At 34.8% G+C, this 17,958-nt stretch overlaps 2 protein-coding genes and 1 long non-coding RNA gene across 10 annotated transcripts in view; 1 reads left to right on the top strand and 2 right to left on the bottom strand.

The window, feature by feature from the left end:
• The window catches only part of LOC145739917 (calpain-9-like), a 76,689-nt gene that overhangs the window by 26,919 nt on the left and 31,812 nt on the right, over positions 1–17,958 (bottom strand). For all 8 annotated transcript variants that reach the window (XM_081995267.1, XM_081995274.1, XM_081995260.1 and 5 more), the window contains exon 3: positions 5,707–5,800. In XM_081995267.1, the coding sequence (XP_081851393.1) occupies positions 5,707–5,800 (94 nt within the window). The remainder of the gene's footprint in view (positions 1–5,706; positions 5,801–17,958) is intronic.
• LOC145739980 (uncharacterized) lies at positions 4,650–5,715 on the top strand. The gene is made up of 4 exons (XM_081995306.1): positions 4,650–4,953; positions 5,143–5,274; positions 5,403–5,565; positions 5,622–5,715. Exons 1-4 carry the CDS (start codon positions 4,726–4,728, stop codon positions 5,636–5,638), a joined length of 540 nt encoding a protein of 179 aa, XP_081851432.1. The 5' UTR covers positions 4,650–4,725; the 3' UTR covers positions 5,639–5,715.
• Positions 13,822–16,431, bottom strand: LOC145739988 (uncharacterized). The gene is made up of 3 exons (XR_014181314.1): positions 15,191–16,431; positions 14,948–15,138; positions 13,822–14,895 (listed from the first exon to the last, which is right to left on the bottom strand). It is a non-coding gene; the product is annotated as an uncharacterized LOC145739988 (long non-coding RNA).

Raw genomic sequence — 17,958 nt, 5'->3', positions numbered from 1 at the left:
GCATTAAGACGGTTTTTATTTTTTTTTACTGGAAAATGGTGCGTAGCAAAAAATAATAAAAGGGGTTTTATTTTTAGAATTGAACAAGGAATTCAATAATAAATTTTTATGTTGAAAAAAACCAGTAGGGTAATATTTTTTTTTGAAAATGTTTTAAAAAAATTATACGCACGCCACTGGTAAACGCAAGAAAATTGTTGTTTCTTGGAAAATTTCCTTTCCACATAGCTATTGACACCTACAAAATTTTGTTTAATTACTTCAAGTGGTTTGGCCAAAATCATTAAATTATTATTTTTTCAGTAAAACTTTGACACCCTGTATCTTCGTTATTGTTATAGCAGGTGAAAGGAAAGCACCAACTTTGGAATCACCCTGTATAAACTTATCTTGACAGATTTTATCAAAATGAACCATTATTCTACGTAAATTTTACATAATACAGTGTGAACCAATTATTATTGTTAAACGTGACAGTTGACCAATGGGTGGTCGATCTGGTTGAGGTGTTCCAGCAGCTGATCATTTTAATAGTCTAGCTTGATGGTCAATTTGGAACAACAAATGGGGCATAATAGATTCCCATAGCGGCCCCACGCGTGATGGTATGTATAGCATCAGCGAGAAAATTGAGATTTTAGATTACGTCTGGGTGGTTCTCTAAATTAAAACCCCTTCCATTAACCAAAAAAGCGTTTTAATCATTTTTATCAAAGGTCCTTTTGCCTTTTCCTAGTTGTAAATTTTAGGGGCGTTCGTAGTTTTCAGGTTTCATTCAAGTCGTTTTTAACAGCGTTTTGAATAAAACATTCTTGGGGAAGACCTCCTGTATCGCTCCGCACGTCGCTAATAACTTTTCCGTTGATAGTGCCGTTAATAGAGTGGAAACATGTAGAACTGTTACCGTTTCGAATTTGCATCAAGGTCATGTTATTATGCACTTATTTGCACGATCTATGTGTGAAGATGCCTACAGTTACAAATGCATCAAATTTGTTCAAACATCACTAGCAACAATCCTTAAATTTCGTAGGTTTAAAACGAGTAAACCACTCACTTAATTAAACAGGTTCTCCTAAAACGGAATTGCGGAAACAGTTTGCACTTTTCACACACTCTGATTCTTAATTTTAGAATCACGACCGACGCAACACATTAAGGGGCTTTACCTTAAAAGCTCGAGTTTCCCAGGAGATTTTGCGAATCGGCAGTGTTTTTCATTCTCTTGTTTTTCCCGAGATAATGCGCCGACAAACTAACGGTTTAGAGGCTCTATTTGTGTGTGCTGGCGGTCTTAATTATTTGTGATAGATAATTTGAATGCATTTTGCGGTACTGTTTGATGATAATGTTAGTAAGATTGCACATCTCTCAGTTCGGTAATAGCAAACTATTTTATGGAAACATTTGAAGTAAATGCCCTAGACACCGCTCCAAAGAAACCAAAGTGCTGGTTTCGATATGTACCTTTGTAGTTTGGAGCCACGGTGAAGACGAACTGCAGCGATTCTTGGTACATCTAAACTCCGTCTTCTTCTTCTTCTTCTTCTTCTTTCTTTCTAACATGGTGAACCATATTAGTAGGCTACTGCCTGTTCATTGCCAGCATGTCCTCCCCGGAGGATGATGTCCAGCATTCTCGCCATCGTTTTGGTGGTCTTCCCTGTGATCTTTTTCCTACTGGGTTGTTCATTTTTGCGGCTTCGACGAGTTTGCTGTCCTCCGTTCTTTTTATATGTTTGTTCCAAAATCTTCGTCTCTGTCTCACCCACCTTCCTATGTCCTGTATTTCGCATTGTTGCCTAATATCTTCATTCCGAACTCTGTCGTGTAGCATTTTGCCTTGTATGGTTCTTAATGTTTTCATTTCGACTGTTCTCATCAGTTGTAGAGTTCTGTTGTGTCTGATCTTGTCTCTGCCGCGTATGTTATGATAGGTCTTACGGCCGTTTTATATATTCTGGTTTTGCTTTCGGTGTTAAGGTATTTGTTCTTCCAGACAATTTCTCTCAGGCATCCCGAAATTCTAGCCCCCTTCATTGTTTGCGCTCTAACTTCGTTATACAGATTTCCATGGCTCGTTATTTCTGATCCCAGATACTTAAAGTGGTTTACCTGTTCGATAATTTTAGAATCTATTTCCAACTTGCATCTTATCGGTTCTTTAGATGTTACTAAGCATTTGGTCTTCTCGGTGTTAAAACTAAACTCCGTAAATCCAAGAATTCAATTTATTATGGAGACCGAAAAAAAAAGACGTCTACCTTTCCTGGATGGTGACAAGGAAACCTAATGGAATACTGGCTCACACGGTGTATCGAAAACCAACACACACGGATCGTTATCTCAATAGTGGATCTAATCATCACCCTAACCAAAAAAGAGGAAGGATCAAAACCCTATCGCAGCGGGCAAAAAGGATTTGCGAACCAACAGAATTAGAAAAGGAGCTTAAACATCTGGAAAGGGTTTTCGGATGGAACGGATACAGTAGACAACAATTCAACAGAGCCACTCGCCCAAGAAACATCGAACTACATAGACAACAAACGGGGGATGTTGAAGAGAAAGTTGGTTGGACTAGCTTACCATACATACAAAAGGTCACGGATAGGATTGGAAGGATTTTAGAGAAGCACAAGGTCAAGACTGTCTTTAAACCAACCCGCACGATACAACAGAGTCTCAGATCGGCCAAGGACAAACGGGATCCTTTATCGGCTTCTGGAGTTTACAGGATCCCTTGCAGCTGTGGATCCGCATACATTGGAACAACTAAACGTAGTGCCAACACAAGAATAGCAAAGCACAAGAGAAGTTGCAGACTAGGACAGACCGAAAAATCAGCTGTGGCAGAACATGCACTTTCTAGAGGACATGATACTCGTTTTGAAGAGGTGGAGGTTTTAGATCGATCACGGCGTTACTATCCTAGATTAACTAGGGAAGCCATTGAGATCTTTAAGCACGAGAACATCATCAACAGAAAGGAAGAGATGCGCGTCGATGAGTAGCCGTTATGCGCATGTGCAGCTCCCCACGGGTATAAATACGAACGACGCTCCAGCGGTCGAGCCAGTCATCGTCGAGAGGTACGGAAGAGCACTTCGACCGTTACGTCATCGCCTTTGATAATGTCCACCGCAGATGTGGACGAAACGTCAGGAAGAAATTCCATTGGACCACGGCTTATAAGCCCGGATAAGTTTTGTATTTTAGAAATCGCAAGTTGTATTTCAATTTAGTCACTTGTCTCACAGGAAAGATTAGTTGTATTTTAGACATGGTCATTTGTAATTTTGAAAATTAGTTTGTATTTCAGAAATGTGTGTACAGAGCTCATATCTTTCACTTAAAGGACATAGAACGAATAATTGTGGTGCCAGAATCTTTATGTTCAATATGCCGCAATATAATTACTGGACATAGTGCATTGCAGAGAAAAACTTAATTGGAAAATATTCCAAAAAGGATAGGGAAAGGTTAAATGCTTGTGCCAATAGAGGTGAAGATTGGGCTACTCCGGATGGGCAGATTTGTTTTTTTCACCTTTATTTTTGTACTCCTAATGAAATATACTAGTATGTTGCTTAGATTCTCAGGGTTGAGAGAAAAAATGGTCAAGATTGACGCCCTCTAGCAGCCAAACGTTTTCTCTGTTTGATCTTTAGAAAACCCATTTCATTGGACATCCATTGACGTACAAAAGTTATATAGTGTGGACGAAATAAACGAGTCATAAGAAGGAAAAAAATCAACAAATACAACAAACAGCTCACATTAATAATAATAATTATAACTCAATTTACCATAATTATAGCGATTCAAATACGATTTAAGGCAACCACGTTCGTAATTAAGCAAACAATAGAGCAATAAATTTCCAATTCCAATGTGAAAGTTTAGAAATCACCGTTAAGATTTCTAAACTTTCAAATTAGAAAAGCACCCAACACCACCCATACTTGATGTGAAGACTGAAAACCAGAAGAGACATGAGAAAAAAAAAACATGACGGGACAATTAATATGGCGTCACATTAAGTGCAAAACATCATGTAAAACAGCACAGGGGGCGTGAACTGGCAAAAACAAACATCAACGCCGACTCAACGCGACTGATTAATGAGTTGCATGATTCGGTTTGCTTTGAATTTATACCCGGCACGGTTTTTCTGCTGAGTCGCCGCTAATTATTCCCGCGCAAACTGGCAATCAAGTCAAAACCGTCATCCCTGGAGGAACCGAAGAACGCCAACGTTTCGAGTCGCGCGAATGCTCCATCAGTTATTTGGGCGGGTGAGAAACTCGGCCTGACACCGTGGGAGGAAGTGGCTTAGGCAAATGCTGGCGCGATTATTACCTAATAAATCAATACCGGCATGGTTCCACACCATTTAATTTCATATTCGAGGAAAGCCAATAATACCTTTAAAATGATAAATTGTCGATACACCGACGTTTGCCACACCGTATGGTAATAATCAATTTATGGTCAAGGGGGAGAAAACAACATACATCATCGATGTCCAATCGTTGGAACTACAACTTTTTAGAATGCCACTTTATACAGAGTGTACAAATGAAGACGACATACAGTTTTCAGAATACCTGTATATTATGAAAATTCCATTACCAGATCAGTTACCAGTAAGTCAACTTGTCACACATCATCAACAGTAGAGAAAATCGTCAGTTTTGAATTCCCAAACCAAAATTTCCAATAATGCTCGTCTACTATGCGGCAGCCTTGATTTTTGCAACCGCCCTAATGGTGGTAGCGTTCCTGCTGGCCACCACCAACAACCTTCAGGAATTCAAAGATTGTTGGGGAAAACGCGCCCCCAGGATCACCGAGTTACCCATCATTACGCCCACCGGCCAAATCGTCAACTCGGTGGAGGACCTGGATATGCAATTGGAGTTTCTAGAGAACCAGTTGGAGGAGAAAGAGGTGAGTGACATGAAATCGGTGTGAAAGTGAAGGTAACGGAAAGTAGTGTGCGATAATGAATACCGCAATAACGCTCGACACAAAGATGTCGATAGAACAATAAAAGTCTCAAGGTGATTAGCCTTGTTTATGAATTTATTCATTTTTGTTTCATCGGACCATGTTGCAATAATAACTGTTCTGTTGCAGAAAGAGTTGGATTCCATCAAAGTGAAGAAAGAAGCAGCGGCCGAACGTTTGGAAAAGTTGACCGACACCACCAATCAAATAAAGAAATACTACGTCAAACTTAAAACTGAAGTTAGCAAGTCTGAAACTGAAGTAAGTTTATTCAAAACTAGTTTTCAGTGTACTTCTCATAAATCAGTCACTATCAGTTAAAATTTAAATCCGTACAATACATTCCTGCTGCATCTTTCACAATAAATTTTCTGTTTTGACAATTTCAGATTAACGAACTCAGAACGCAAATTGACGACTTCAAAAACAGACAAGTGCGATTACGCGAAGAAGTCAACGAAAACGTCAAGTATTACACCGGAATGTTGAACAACATCGAAGGTACCGCTGTCAATGATGGATACGAAATAGTGAAGAAAACTCTAATTGGAGGTACACTTTAGACATTTAATTGAATCTATTAAGTTTAACGTAGTTTGCTCTTTCAGAGACTAAAGGACTGTAAGAACCTTCTACAATGCGGGATGAAAAAAAAAATAGAATGTAAAAATTGCTTGTTAAATTAAATCTTACCTAGACAAAGTGGACTGTTTATCCTCGAACTTGTTGTGGTTGGCATGCCCGTTAAGATGTCCATTCATGTAAGCTCGAGCCGTACCATTCGAAGCTGCAAAAGAAGAAAAAAACCGGTTCAATTCAAACGTAAATAAAAGCGAGAACGAGAGACTTTTCCACAAGAAAATCGCTCCAATTTACCCGTGCTGCGCATATTTGGAGTGACTTAGTACCATCGTCAGTCATTAATACTAGCGTTTACAATAAAGGCCGTTACACATTTACACGTTTCGGCTGCATCCAGCTAAGCTGGCCGTAATTGTATTCAAAATAGTTACAATTCGATCTAGGCGTGTGAGAAATAACAGTGGAAAGTGCAAACCGGCACCACACCGAACCATTTCGAACCCGCGCGAGATGCAGGATTAATTATCGTCCGTTTCCATATAGTTAGTTGCGATATATTATAAATTGCAGTTGTGTCAGGTGTCAAAAGGTCAGAGGGTAGTCTGTATGGCCTGCTATATGTCTTGTCGCTTGGTTCCACCAGCAAAATAAAGCACGATTTACTACAGAAGGCTGGCGGGAACCTACCGGGTCAGAAATTGTTTACCGTCATATTAGATTGGTTCATATGAAATCCATTCTAATTTATCAAATAATAGATACGGCTAGGAAATCGATTTTCAAATGTTTGACAAGCTTTTTTCCGTCAATCGAAGACAAAATAACAGTATCGACGTAACAATTACGAAACTGTGCAACCATGATACAATAAGAAGGTTTACATCAGCGTTGTTATTTCGACTAGCTTAGATAATGTCATTACCTCTAATGCAGAGTTTGGAGAGGAGACGCATTTATGTTGTTCAGCAAATGCGTTTAAAATTGCCCAATAATCTTGATATTGACGTATTATGCACGTAATAATTCGTATGAACGCAATTCGATTTAGAACTGACAGCAGTGACAGTCTGGTTGGTTTATACAGCAAGTTAACATAAGATACCAATATTTATAAAATAAGATTAGAAACTGGTGGAGAGTTTATACAGCCAAAACAAGCGTTTGAGTTTCGTGTACATTCTCATCATTTTTATTTAATAGATGGTATAATAAGCATAGCCTATACTAATTTTTAAACTCATTAAAGTGTTTAATACACAGCATGTTGTTTTATACAGTGTCGTTTTCGTCCACTCTAAAGCATTTGCAAGCTGAAACTTTTGCACTTTTTGAAAAAAGACCGCAATCATATTTCATTGTTACCTCGTTTTTGGTTTTTTTAAAACTTTTTAAAAGCTTAACAAAATTGAAAATGTTGGCTTTTTTATCGCAAATCGGTTTAACGAATTATTTAGTGTGTTTTTGCACTTTTTTTTTAAATAAAAATTTTTACGTTAAAGAAACCTTCTATGGGTTGTATAAACTGCGTGTGACCGTATCATATTATGATGGATCCGCCACATAACTATGCGTGCACGTCATATACGATCATAACGTCATAGATGAGCAATGTATCCAAACCTCTCAACATTTTGTTAAAATAGGTTATTTGTCAACTGACAGTATTTGAGCCATCTTAACAAATTTTATCAGCTATTTCATCTATTAGCTAGTTAACTAGACTACCTTTTCTCTTATAACTTTTAAAAAATATGCCCTTTTGTACATACTTGTTTCAATTATCTTTATAGATTATATCCCAAATTGCAGCAAGAATCGAGTTGATCACCATTAGTGATTGGCTTGGCCTCTACATCTACAAGTATGTTTGCTGAGCTTCGTAGAATTGTGCTGACAGTACGTAAACAGATCTTGGATAACCAAAAACTTGATCCATTTATGATTTTATCATGCTACTTAAGACTAATGTATACAGGGTGTCCCATAAGTAATGGTAAATAATTTATTGACGTATTTATGGGGTCAAAATAATTCGATTTAGCACAACTTACCTCAGACAAAAAGTCAACAGAAACAGAAATACAAGGGGTCAAAGCTATTTTTTAAAAATGCATTTTTTCACTTAACACGCGGTCCCCTTGGAGTTTCTTGCCAAAATTAGGTATTCGAGGGTGCCAAATTTGATTATTTACTCAGTTTTAAGCAAGCTTATAGAGGTCACCATCTAAAACCAGTGATTTGCTTTAAAAACACTCTAACTTTTTTCTGGTAAGGCGAAGTGACAACTGAAATCGGTTTTTTGAGTATCGGTTTTCCAATATTTTTTTAACAAAAAAGGTATACTTAGTTGGCATCCTTAAGATCAACAGTTTACGAGATATTTGCAATTAAAGTATTCGGTGCCAAACATGATTGCAATTTGTAATCTTCTTGGAGGTTGGAACCTTAGATCATTTCTCATTACAAGTGAGAAATTACTTAAACAAAAATTTTCTGAATCGTTGAATGGGTCGGAGAAGCCAAATATCATGACCAGCACCAAGTTCGAAAATTGGCCCTCCAGATTTTTACTTGAAGCATTTTGTGTATGAAGAAATAATAGATAACCAAGGCAAGTTATTAATTTCAAGTTAAAATGCTGTTGAGACATTTTGGAACAATAAATAGACAGTTATTTCAACCAATTTTATTAATTTTTTTTTATAAATGCATTGAGGTCAATATTTTAAGTGCAAAAAACTCGAAAACCGTTTGTTTTTGGGATACTTACTAGGTATACCTCTTTTGACAAGAAGGTATTGGAATATACCAGAAAAGTTATGTCGATTTTAAAGCGAATTAATTTCTGCAGGTGGCGACCTCTGCGTGCTGGCTTAAAATTGTGTTGATAGTTAAATTTGCTATCTTCAAAAACCTCCGAATATCTAATTTTACCAAGAAACTCCAAGTTATTCATGAGTAATTAAAAAAAGACCATTTTAAAAAAATAACTTTGACCCCCTGTATTTCTGTTTTCGTTGACATTTTGTCTGAGGTAAGTTGTGCTATATCGAATTATTTTGGTCCCTTAAATCCGCCATTAAATTATTTACCATTACTTATGGGACACCCTGAATAAATTCAAACTAAAAATGAGATTTTCTGAGACGCCTGAAGGACACAAATTCTTAGTTTTGAATTTTCAACAATATGACACCTGCCATGAAAACAAACCTAATTTTTATTGACATCGTTGTAAACATGAGTTGGTACGTTTACACGCATCAAGGTAATATTAAATTAATACTATTCAATAATATGGTAAACAAAATGCTACCTCCTACAATAAAGTAAGTTGCAATGGGCACATATCGTGAAACTGCGTTTCAATGCATATAAATTGGGAAGCTTAGTCTGAAATGTCGGAATTTGTAGTTTATTTACAAAAAAAGAAGGTTTTTGGTAATTTACAGGACTTTGAAAACCGGTAAATAAATTCAAATCGACGGTTTCCCGGGTATATCACGTGGATGACTTTCAGCAGTTTTATTGGCTATGGCTGTCTGATGGTTGACAGCATCTTCCGATCAGCTGATTTATAACCTCAAAGTCAAGTCACGAGTGACGTCCGCAGAGTGCAATGTTGCCAACACGTTTTATAGCACGACACGACAACTTTTTTATTTCAATGGAAAAAAAGTAATTTGATGTCAATTTGACATAATTTCTTTAGTGTTATTGTTAGATACTCAAAAACTGTAAACACTGAGATGTTTATAGAAATAAAGACCGTCTTTTATCGTTTCTAATTTGTCAAGATTAATTTGAATCGGTAAAAAATTATAAACTGGCAACACGAAAGCGCGGTGAGAAAAACTGATGATGGGTGGCTCTTTGCACCTAATTGGTTGAAAACCGTCTACGTCATATCTAGTGGGCGTTTTAAATGTTACTATAAAATTAGAACCTTTTTATTTAATTCTTGTTCTGTTATAGACTTAGTATTTTGAAAAATATTAAAATACGTATTACAAATTACCAAACCTTTCAGTCTCCACTTGTTCTTGAATTTTAAAGTTCTTTGAAAAACTGAAAAATAATTGAAAAGGTTTCTTTCGTCAAAAATCGGAATTAGCATTTTTTAAGTAAATTAGCAAAGTTGTGGTTTTTCACTATTGTAAGAACTCATTGCAAGTTTTTCTACACTTTATTCAGTCACGAAAGAAGAGAAAAAAATGTGTAAACTGAAAAACTAAAGTTAACCTAAAATACGATTTTGGTACCTTTTATTCATAATTTAAGATAGTTTTGCTTTTGATAATATGTGTTTACGAAGGCCTTACTAAAAACAGCTTAAATACCTTCCCTATGCCACTCTTGCCAAATCTCGAAACATAATTCCTTTTTGATCTTTACAAAAGTTGCACTCATTTCTGCTAGTTTTTGAATCCTTATGAAGAAGCTTTGTTAGCAAACAGAGACTAGACTTTTGCTTGCATCAATCAGTAGATTCACAGAAACAATTTTTTACCGAGAAATAGATTCGAAACTGACATCAGTAGTGACAGTTTAATAAGTCTGCTGTGAAAACGTTGTTAGCTGTGACTAGTGATGCAAAATTACTGGTTAAATATTTTTCGGTAAGAACGTTGGTAATATTACGTAATATTCCGTAATATTCGGTAACATAAAATTGTATTTGTGTATATATGAAACTAGTAACGGTACTGTATTATATGGTATTACAGCTATTTGATCTGCGAATAAAGTTAGTAAAAAAATACTTACTACTACATATTATTTTACTTAAACGAAAGGAAACAAATGTATTTTGATCTTGGTTATTTATTGTTTATTATTATAAATTAAGAACACAAAAAAAAACAACACAAACACAAACAGAAAATAATATTATAACCGGTAGACCCACTCACTCCTCCCTTGCTCCCATCACTAATCTCATCATCGCTTTCTGCAGAACTCGCGACAGAATCAATAATTGTTGATAACTTATCAGATTCCAAGTCAGATTTTACTTCATAATTAGGTGAGTTTGGTTGCGCTGCTTGACTGCTGTACAAAAAATAGTTTTCGTACCGATCCCTAAAGCAACATCGGGCAACACGGTACACAAAACGAAAGGAACTTCACGTCAATCGTTTTCGTACAATTCTATTAACCGCGTTTATCGGTAATATTACCCGTAATATTATGTAATTTTTGGTAATCTTACGCGTAAAATTTCTTTGTTACTTCCGTCCCTACGTAATATTACCGTAATTACGGTAATTCTGATGGTAATATTGGCCCTTTGCATCACTAGCTGTGACATCATATTAGATAACTTTGATTTTCGCATACATACATAAAGTCGATTACGCTGAACTCTTCAACTCTTAATTCCTGTCCAATTCAATGAAAGTACTACTCAACCATTTCCGATTTGATATACAGGGATAAAAAAAAATTTGAAAATCCCGTTTTACCCAAGTTTTCTGTTTCTTTTTCCTGCTTCCTTGTATTTCACAATTTACCGTTGTTTTTTTTTGTTTCGTTTCTCATCTGCCACTTTTTCTTCATTATCGTTCGTTTTTTTCCTCCTCTTCTCTTTGTATTCCCTTTATATCTTTTGTCTCACTAAAACACTAAAGTAGAGACAAATGTAGTATTTGCCAGAGTTACCCTTCCTTCTATGTGCATTGTCATTTTCACCCGCTATCTGTTTCTTTTTCCTGCTTTCTTGTATTTCACAATTTACCGTTGTTTTTTTTTTGTTTCTTTTCTCATCTGCCACTTTTTCTTCATCATCGTTCGTTTTTTCCTCTTCTTCTCTTTGTATTCTCTATATATTTTTTGTCTCTTCTCCCATTACTCTTTTTTGCTCTTCACCTTCCTGTTCAGCCGCCTTTTACTTTTCTTATATCTAAATACTCAAAAACAATATTTTCTCTATTATAGCCCTTTATTACCTATACCTTTACATACATACATAAAGTCGACTACGTTGAACTCTTCAACTCTTAATTCCTGTCCAATTCAATGAAAGTACTACTCAACCATTTCCGATTTGATATACAGGGATAAAAAAAATTGAAAATCCCGTTTCACCCAAAGCAACACCACGTTCAAACGAAATTGCACGGCTGCATAACACACACACAGAGAGCTTTCCGCATATCCCATCGGGTCTTCTTCGTGAGTACTTTAAGGTTAATTAAGGGAAATTAACACATGCATTGGATGCAGTTACAACCGTTTTATTGCTTCCTATTTTGTGTGCGCATACCACTTAGCACGCTTTCTTTGAATTTATTGTCCGCCATTTAGATTAAGCAAAGAAGATATTGGAGACAGAAGACTTCTGAATACCTTTGAAGGTGTGCAGATTTTTTTCCAACTAGCTTTACCAAGAAAGAAAGATTAATAACAAGCAACATCAGAGGTCCCCGGCTATGTTTGTTCAAGTAATCTCCCACAAGTATTGTATTATGTAGGCAAACAGTGGTGCTTGTGTTTAAAGCATATAATCTTTACAAAAGCTAGTGTTTACCTCCGGCGTTGGTGTTTAAACTCACCAGAACTAAAATAAAAGCTGATTTACATGTACAAAGCGGTCGCGGGCTTAAGTACAGTGATTAAAGCCCCTTGAAACACACACAGACACAACACACAATATTTACGCGTAAATCCGTCTGGTTGCCCTCAAAAATGTGTTACAACCTGCAAAAATAATAAAGATTTGCAGGTGCTGTTAACGTCCGCCACTTATTGCATACTTGGTCTAGATTCTCGTTACATTTTTTTTTCTGTCGGACGCGTTCACTTCATGAAGCTGTTTTGCTGCTCAACTAACTGCACCGCGTTCGCCATTAAGGAATTCGTCCAGTTTTTTCTCCTTACAGAAGCTTCATACAAACGAAGAATTTTTCATTTGTTTCCTTTTCCCGAACCAGTTTTTGTTTCACTGTTTAATTTGCAGCACACTTTGATATTTAGATGCCAATATTTCATATTAATTATGTTATTTATATGGGAGTTCTCAATAATACATACAAACCAGGAAACACTAAAGTGGAGGCAAATGTAGTATTTGGAATTAAAATTTTTGTCAAACTTTCTATGTCCATTGTCATTTTCACCTGCTCTCTGTTTCTTTTTTCTGCTTCCTTGTATTTCACAATTTACAGTTGTTTTTTTGTGTCTTTTCTCATCTGCCAATTTTTCTTCATCATCGTTCGTTTTTTTCCTCCTTTTCTCTTTGTATTCTCTATACAGGGTAATTCAAATTCGACCCTCACCATTGGGATCTCAGAAACCATAAGAGATACGAGAAAGTTTAAATTGGGGCAAAGTTGCGCAATTTAAAGCTCAACCAAATGCTGTTTTAAAAATTTTGATTTTCCGAGTATTTCCGAAGATATCCGAAAAAAACTGAAAATTTGATTTTTTGTTTTTATTTATTTCTAACCTTATTTGAAGAGATATCCCAAAACTAAAAGCATCTTTTCATTGCCACTTTTTCCTAGCTATTTGATGATGGATTCAAATTTGCCACAAGACGTTTCGTTTTCTGTCAGTCATCATCAACTTTCTTTTTTCTTATGGGCGCCATATTGGATTTTTAGCCCACCAAATAGTACGTTTTATTCTGATTTTAGTGATGTATAATAACTTATGATTTGCTTCATAAATAGCAAAATAATTCAATAAAAACTATTTTTACTTTAGTTATTGGCTTTGAGTTAATGGGCCGTTTTAAAAAATGTCATTATTTGACAGTACTTGTCAAACACGATAATTCGGACGATCATTAGAGCGTCAATCATAGTTAAAAATGTATCTAGAAAAGAAATCCCCGCAGAAAATGTTATTATTATACAAGCATTGCTGAACTATTTAGGTTAATCAGAAAAAGAGATTTGTTAGCATTATCTCTAACTTAAAAGGCTTATTTATGTTTCCAAGAGAAAGATCATCATTTTAGGAACTTCATTTTTTGCCAAATTTCAATTTTTTATAATGTTAAGTGCAAGTTTATAGTTATTTATACAGTAAGTGACAAACCATTTTTTATTCATTCATATTTATTCGAGTGAATAAACCGGTTTAAGTCACGTGTCTTATACAATATTTTATTTTTAGACTTTTTATATTAAAAAAAAAAACTAAAATTACAGTTCTATTAAATTTGCACCGCGCCCCGTAGATGTAACATTGATGTTTGTTTGTTTACATCTGTAAATAGGCTAATGTCATTCAGAGTGATTTAATAGTTATTTATACAGCAAGTGACTTAAACCATTTTTTATTCACGAAAAGAACAACTAGGTCCACAAGCGTAGCGAGTGGCCTAAGCTCTTCGAGTGAATAAACCGGTTTAAGTCACGTGTACACCTTTGTGACTAAGTATGTTCAGGCCAATTGCGTGTGACAAGTACTACCAAGTAATCTTCATAAAACGTCTCATTAACTCAAAGCTAACTAAGGTAAAAATCTCTAAAAGCTCTAATGATCGTCCGAATTATCGTGTTTGACAAGTACTGTCAAATAATGACATTTTAACTAATTTTAACTAATGGCCCATTAACTCAAAGCCAATAACTAAAGTAAAAATAGTTTTTATTGAATTATTTTGTTATTTATGAAGCAAATCATAAGTTATTATACATCACTAAAATCAGAATAAAACGTACTATTTGGTGGGCTAAAAATCCAATATGGCGCCCATAAGAAAAAAGAAAGTTGATGATGGCTGCCAAAAAACGAAACGTCGTGTGGCAAATTTGAATCCATCATCGAATAGCTGAGAAAAAGTGGCAATGAAAAGGTGCTTTTAGTAGTGGAATATCTCTTCAAATAAGATTAGAAATAAATAAAAACAAAAAATCAAATTTTCAGTTTTTTTCGGATATCTTCGGAAGTACTCGGAAAATCGAAATTTTTAAAACTACATTTGGTTGAGCTTTACATTGCGCAACTTTGCCCCAATTTAAACTTTCTCGTATCTCTTATAGTTTCCGAGATCCCAATGGTGAGGGTCGAATTTGAATTGCCCTGTATATCTTTTGTCTCTAAAACACTAAAGTGGAGACAAATGTAGTATTTGTAATTAAAAATTTTGCCAGAGTTACCCTTCCTTCTATGTGCATTGTCATTTTCACCTGCTCCCTGTTTCTTTTTCCTGCTTTCTTGTATTTCACAATTTACCGTTGTTTTTTTGTTTCTTTTCTCATCTGCCACTTTTTTTCATCATCGTTCGTTTTTTTTTCCTCCTCTTCTCTTTGTATTCTCTATACCTATATCTTTTGTCTCACTAAAACACTAAAGTGGAGACAAATGTAGTATTTGTAATTAAAATTTTTGCCAGAGTTACCCTTCCTTCTATGTGCATTGTCATTTTCACCCGCTATCTGTTTCTTTTTCGTGCTTTCTTGTATTTCACAATTTACCGTTATTTTTCTTTGTTTCTTTTCTCATCTGCCACTTTTTCTTCATCATCGTTCGTTTTTTTCCTCCTCTTCTCTTTGTATTCTCTATACCTATATCTTTTGTCTCACTAAAACACTAAAGTGAAGACAAATGTAATATTTGTAATTAAAATTTTTGCCAGAGTTACCCTTCCTTCTATGTGCATTGTCATTTTCACCTGCTCCCTGTTTCTTTTTCCTGCTTTCTTGTATTTCACAATTTACCGTTGTTTTTTTGTTTCTTTTCTCATCTGCCACTTTCTCTTCATCATCGTTCGTTTTTTTCCTCCTCTTCTCTTTGTATTCTCTATATATCTTTTGTCTCACTAAAACACTGAAGTGGAGACAAATGTAGTATTTGTAATTAAAATGTTTGCCAGAGTTACCCTTCCTTCTATGTGCATTGTCATTTTCACCTGCTATCTGTTTCTTTTTCCTGCTTTATCGTATTTCACAATTTACCGTTCTTTTTTTTGTTTCTTTTCTCATCTACCACTTTTTCTTCATCATCGTTCGTTTTTTTCCTCCTCTTCTCTTTGTATTCTCTATATATCTTTTGTCTCACTAAAACACTGAAGTGGAGACAAATGTAGTATTTGTAATTAAAATTTTTGTCAAAGTTATCCTTCCTTCTATGTCTATTGTCATTTTCACCTGCTCTCTGTTTTTTTTTTCCTGCTTTCTTGTATTTCACAATTTACCGTTGATTTTCTTTGTTTCTTTTCTCATCTGCCACTTTCTCTTCATAATCGTTCGTTTTTTTTCCTTTTCTTTGTATTTTCTATATATCTTTTGTCTCTTCTCCCATTATTTTTTTTTGCTCTTCACCTTCCTGTTTAGCAGCCTTTTACTTTTCTTATATCTAAATACTCGAAAACAATATTTTCTCTATTCTTTCTTACCTATACTTGTTTTGGCACATCTACACGAGGTTTAAGTATTTAATTTTGTCCCGGCCCCAAAAAGCGTTAATTAGAGCAATATCATTAGGGTTCAAATTGGCTTCATATAAATCTTAATGGGGTTTGCCATAAAAACTGAGAATAGAACAAGAAGCAAAAATGACAACTTATTTATTAGTAAACAAATAAAAAAATTTAAACTTTTTCAAAAAGAGTTTTCACGTTTTTGACACATCTGCAGGAGGTTTAAATATTTCATTCCCTCCAGGTCCTAAAAAACTTTAGTTAAAGCAAAAACAACAAATATCATAATTACGGAACAATTATGATTTTTGTGTGTCTCAGTATATGATTTTTTTTATTTATTTTGATTATAGCTTGGTGTCATCTTTTTTCACTACATTTTCTTCTCTTCTAGTTTTTTTTAAATTTTGAATTTTATTTGAAAAGTATATTTCTTTTTCTGCCATATTTCATCTTTAAACCTGATTTTTATTATTATTATAATTATTATGCTTCTCTAGTTCTTTCATTCTCTAGATTTAAACAAAAAAAATGTGTAAGCTTTGTTTATAATATTGTTGTGTATTGTGTAACATTGTAATCTGTTTATTTTAATTAAATTGTAAATTTGCGAAAGAAGAAGCTTTGGCAAAATCTGACTTGGTTATTCTGCTCCCATATGGTTAAGCTGAGTTATATCACGTGAGTTACTGTGCAGTTTATAAAAATTAACCACGTGATGTTTGATACGTTGGCTCATGGATAATTTCGGTTGTGTCATGCCTCTTTCACAATTAGTTGGAATACGTAAGACAAAGTGGCATTTCTATGTGAAACGTTCATGTTTGTTTACGATAAAATGTCGCTTTTTCAGTCTTCTTAGAGATTTTTTTTAACTTGTATTTTATAGACAAATTAAATTTTCTTAAATTTTATAGACAACAATTTCCAACAGATCATATTTATTATTCTTATAGAGTGTGTTTTTCAAATTGTTTTGTAAAATAATCGTGCATCATTAATTTTTTGTGACTTGCAGGTACATTAATTTTCGCGGAGCATACGGAAAATATATTATTACCCAACTTGTGCCGAAAAATCTCATTTCCCTTAGGACTCCAAAAAAGAGAAATAAAAAGGGCACGTTCTCTTTTCCTGATTTATCGCTTGCTCGGGCCCCAAACAAGATTGTGCAATCGTCTGGGACTAGGGTGCGACAGACCGGAAATACACTTACAGATATTAACTTGTTAGGATATTCTTCCTTGTCTGATACTGTGTTAGTTTGAACTCCAGAGGTTTTAAAACCCCGAATTGCTAATATTGCTATCTAAAAAGGGTAGAAAATGCATAAAGATGTTAAGAGTTAAATTCTTATAACTTAATCAAATCGTCGAATTTTCTAAAGCCGTTACAGCAATCGGTGACTATAAACTATTCTAGTAAGTTCTGCAGAGTTGGAACAAAGATATGAACATCAAAAAGTTGGCCATTAGCTTGAAAATGTCAATGTCACGTGAGCATTCCACCAATAAAAGTCAACATTTTCCATTTTTACATTTCCACATTTTCCATGTCAACATTTTTAGTTGGAAAAGTTTGAAATTGCCTCCGCGAACAAACCTTTTCCTTATATCTGGGAGAATTGAAACATTTAACTTTCTAAAATGATTTTAGATGTAAATCTTTTTAAGATCATTTTCTAACTCCCTGGAGATATCAAAAAAGTTATTCTTTATTTAATATTTATATGTGTGTTTGGACAAATTAAAAATTTAAACTTAGATTAGTTTTCCACGAGGTTGAAGAATTTAACTAATAATAGCCAAAGCACAATAACTCACGTGATCATGTACACTTAACGTAACCACATGCCGTACATCATTTCTTACTTATCATACTAGATATACGGTACGGTGGATGCATACCGGCAATAATTGCCCAAGAAAAAAGCGGAAGTTTTTAAAATACCTATCATTTTCACTAGCGCAACAAATACTAAACCTATTATG

This window comes from Ips typographus, linkage group LG1, assembly GCF_016097725.1.
Source record: "Ips typographus isolate SLU linkage group LG1, UJ_Ityp_2.0, whole genome shotgun sequence".
Taxonomy (NCBI): Eukaryota; Metazoa; Arthropoda; class Insecta; order Coleoptera; family Curculionidae; genus Ips; species Ips typographus.
The sequence above is the reverse complement of the archived record's forward strand: the minus strand, read 5'-3'. Positions and strand labels throughout refer to the sequence as shown.

Bases quoted from the DNA above. Each gene is read 5' to 3' on its own strand.
- LOC145739980 (XM_081995306.1), top strand. From the start codon at position 4,726: ATGCTCGTCTACTATGCGGCAGCCTTGATTTTTGCAACCGCCCTAATG. The intron at 4,954-5,142 runs GTGAGTGACATG...GTTCTGTTGCAG, and splicing joins ACCAGTTGGAGGAGAAAGAG to AAAGAGTTGGATTCCATCAA. The intron at 5,275-5,402 runs GTAAGTTTATTC...TGACAATTTCAG, and splicing joins TTAGCAAGTCTGAAACTGAA to ATTAACGAACTCAGAACGCA.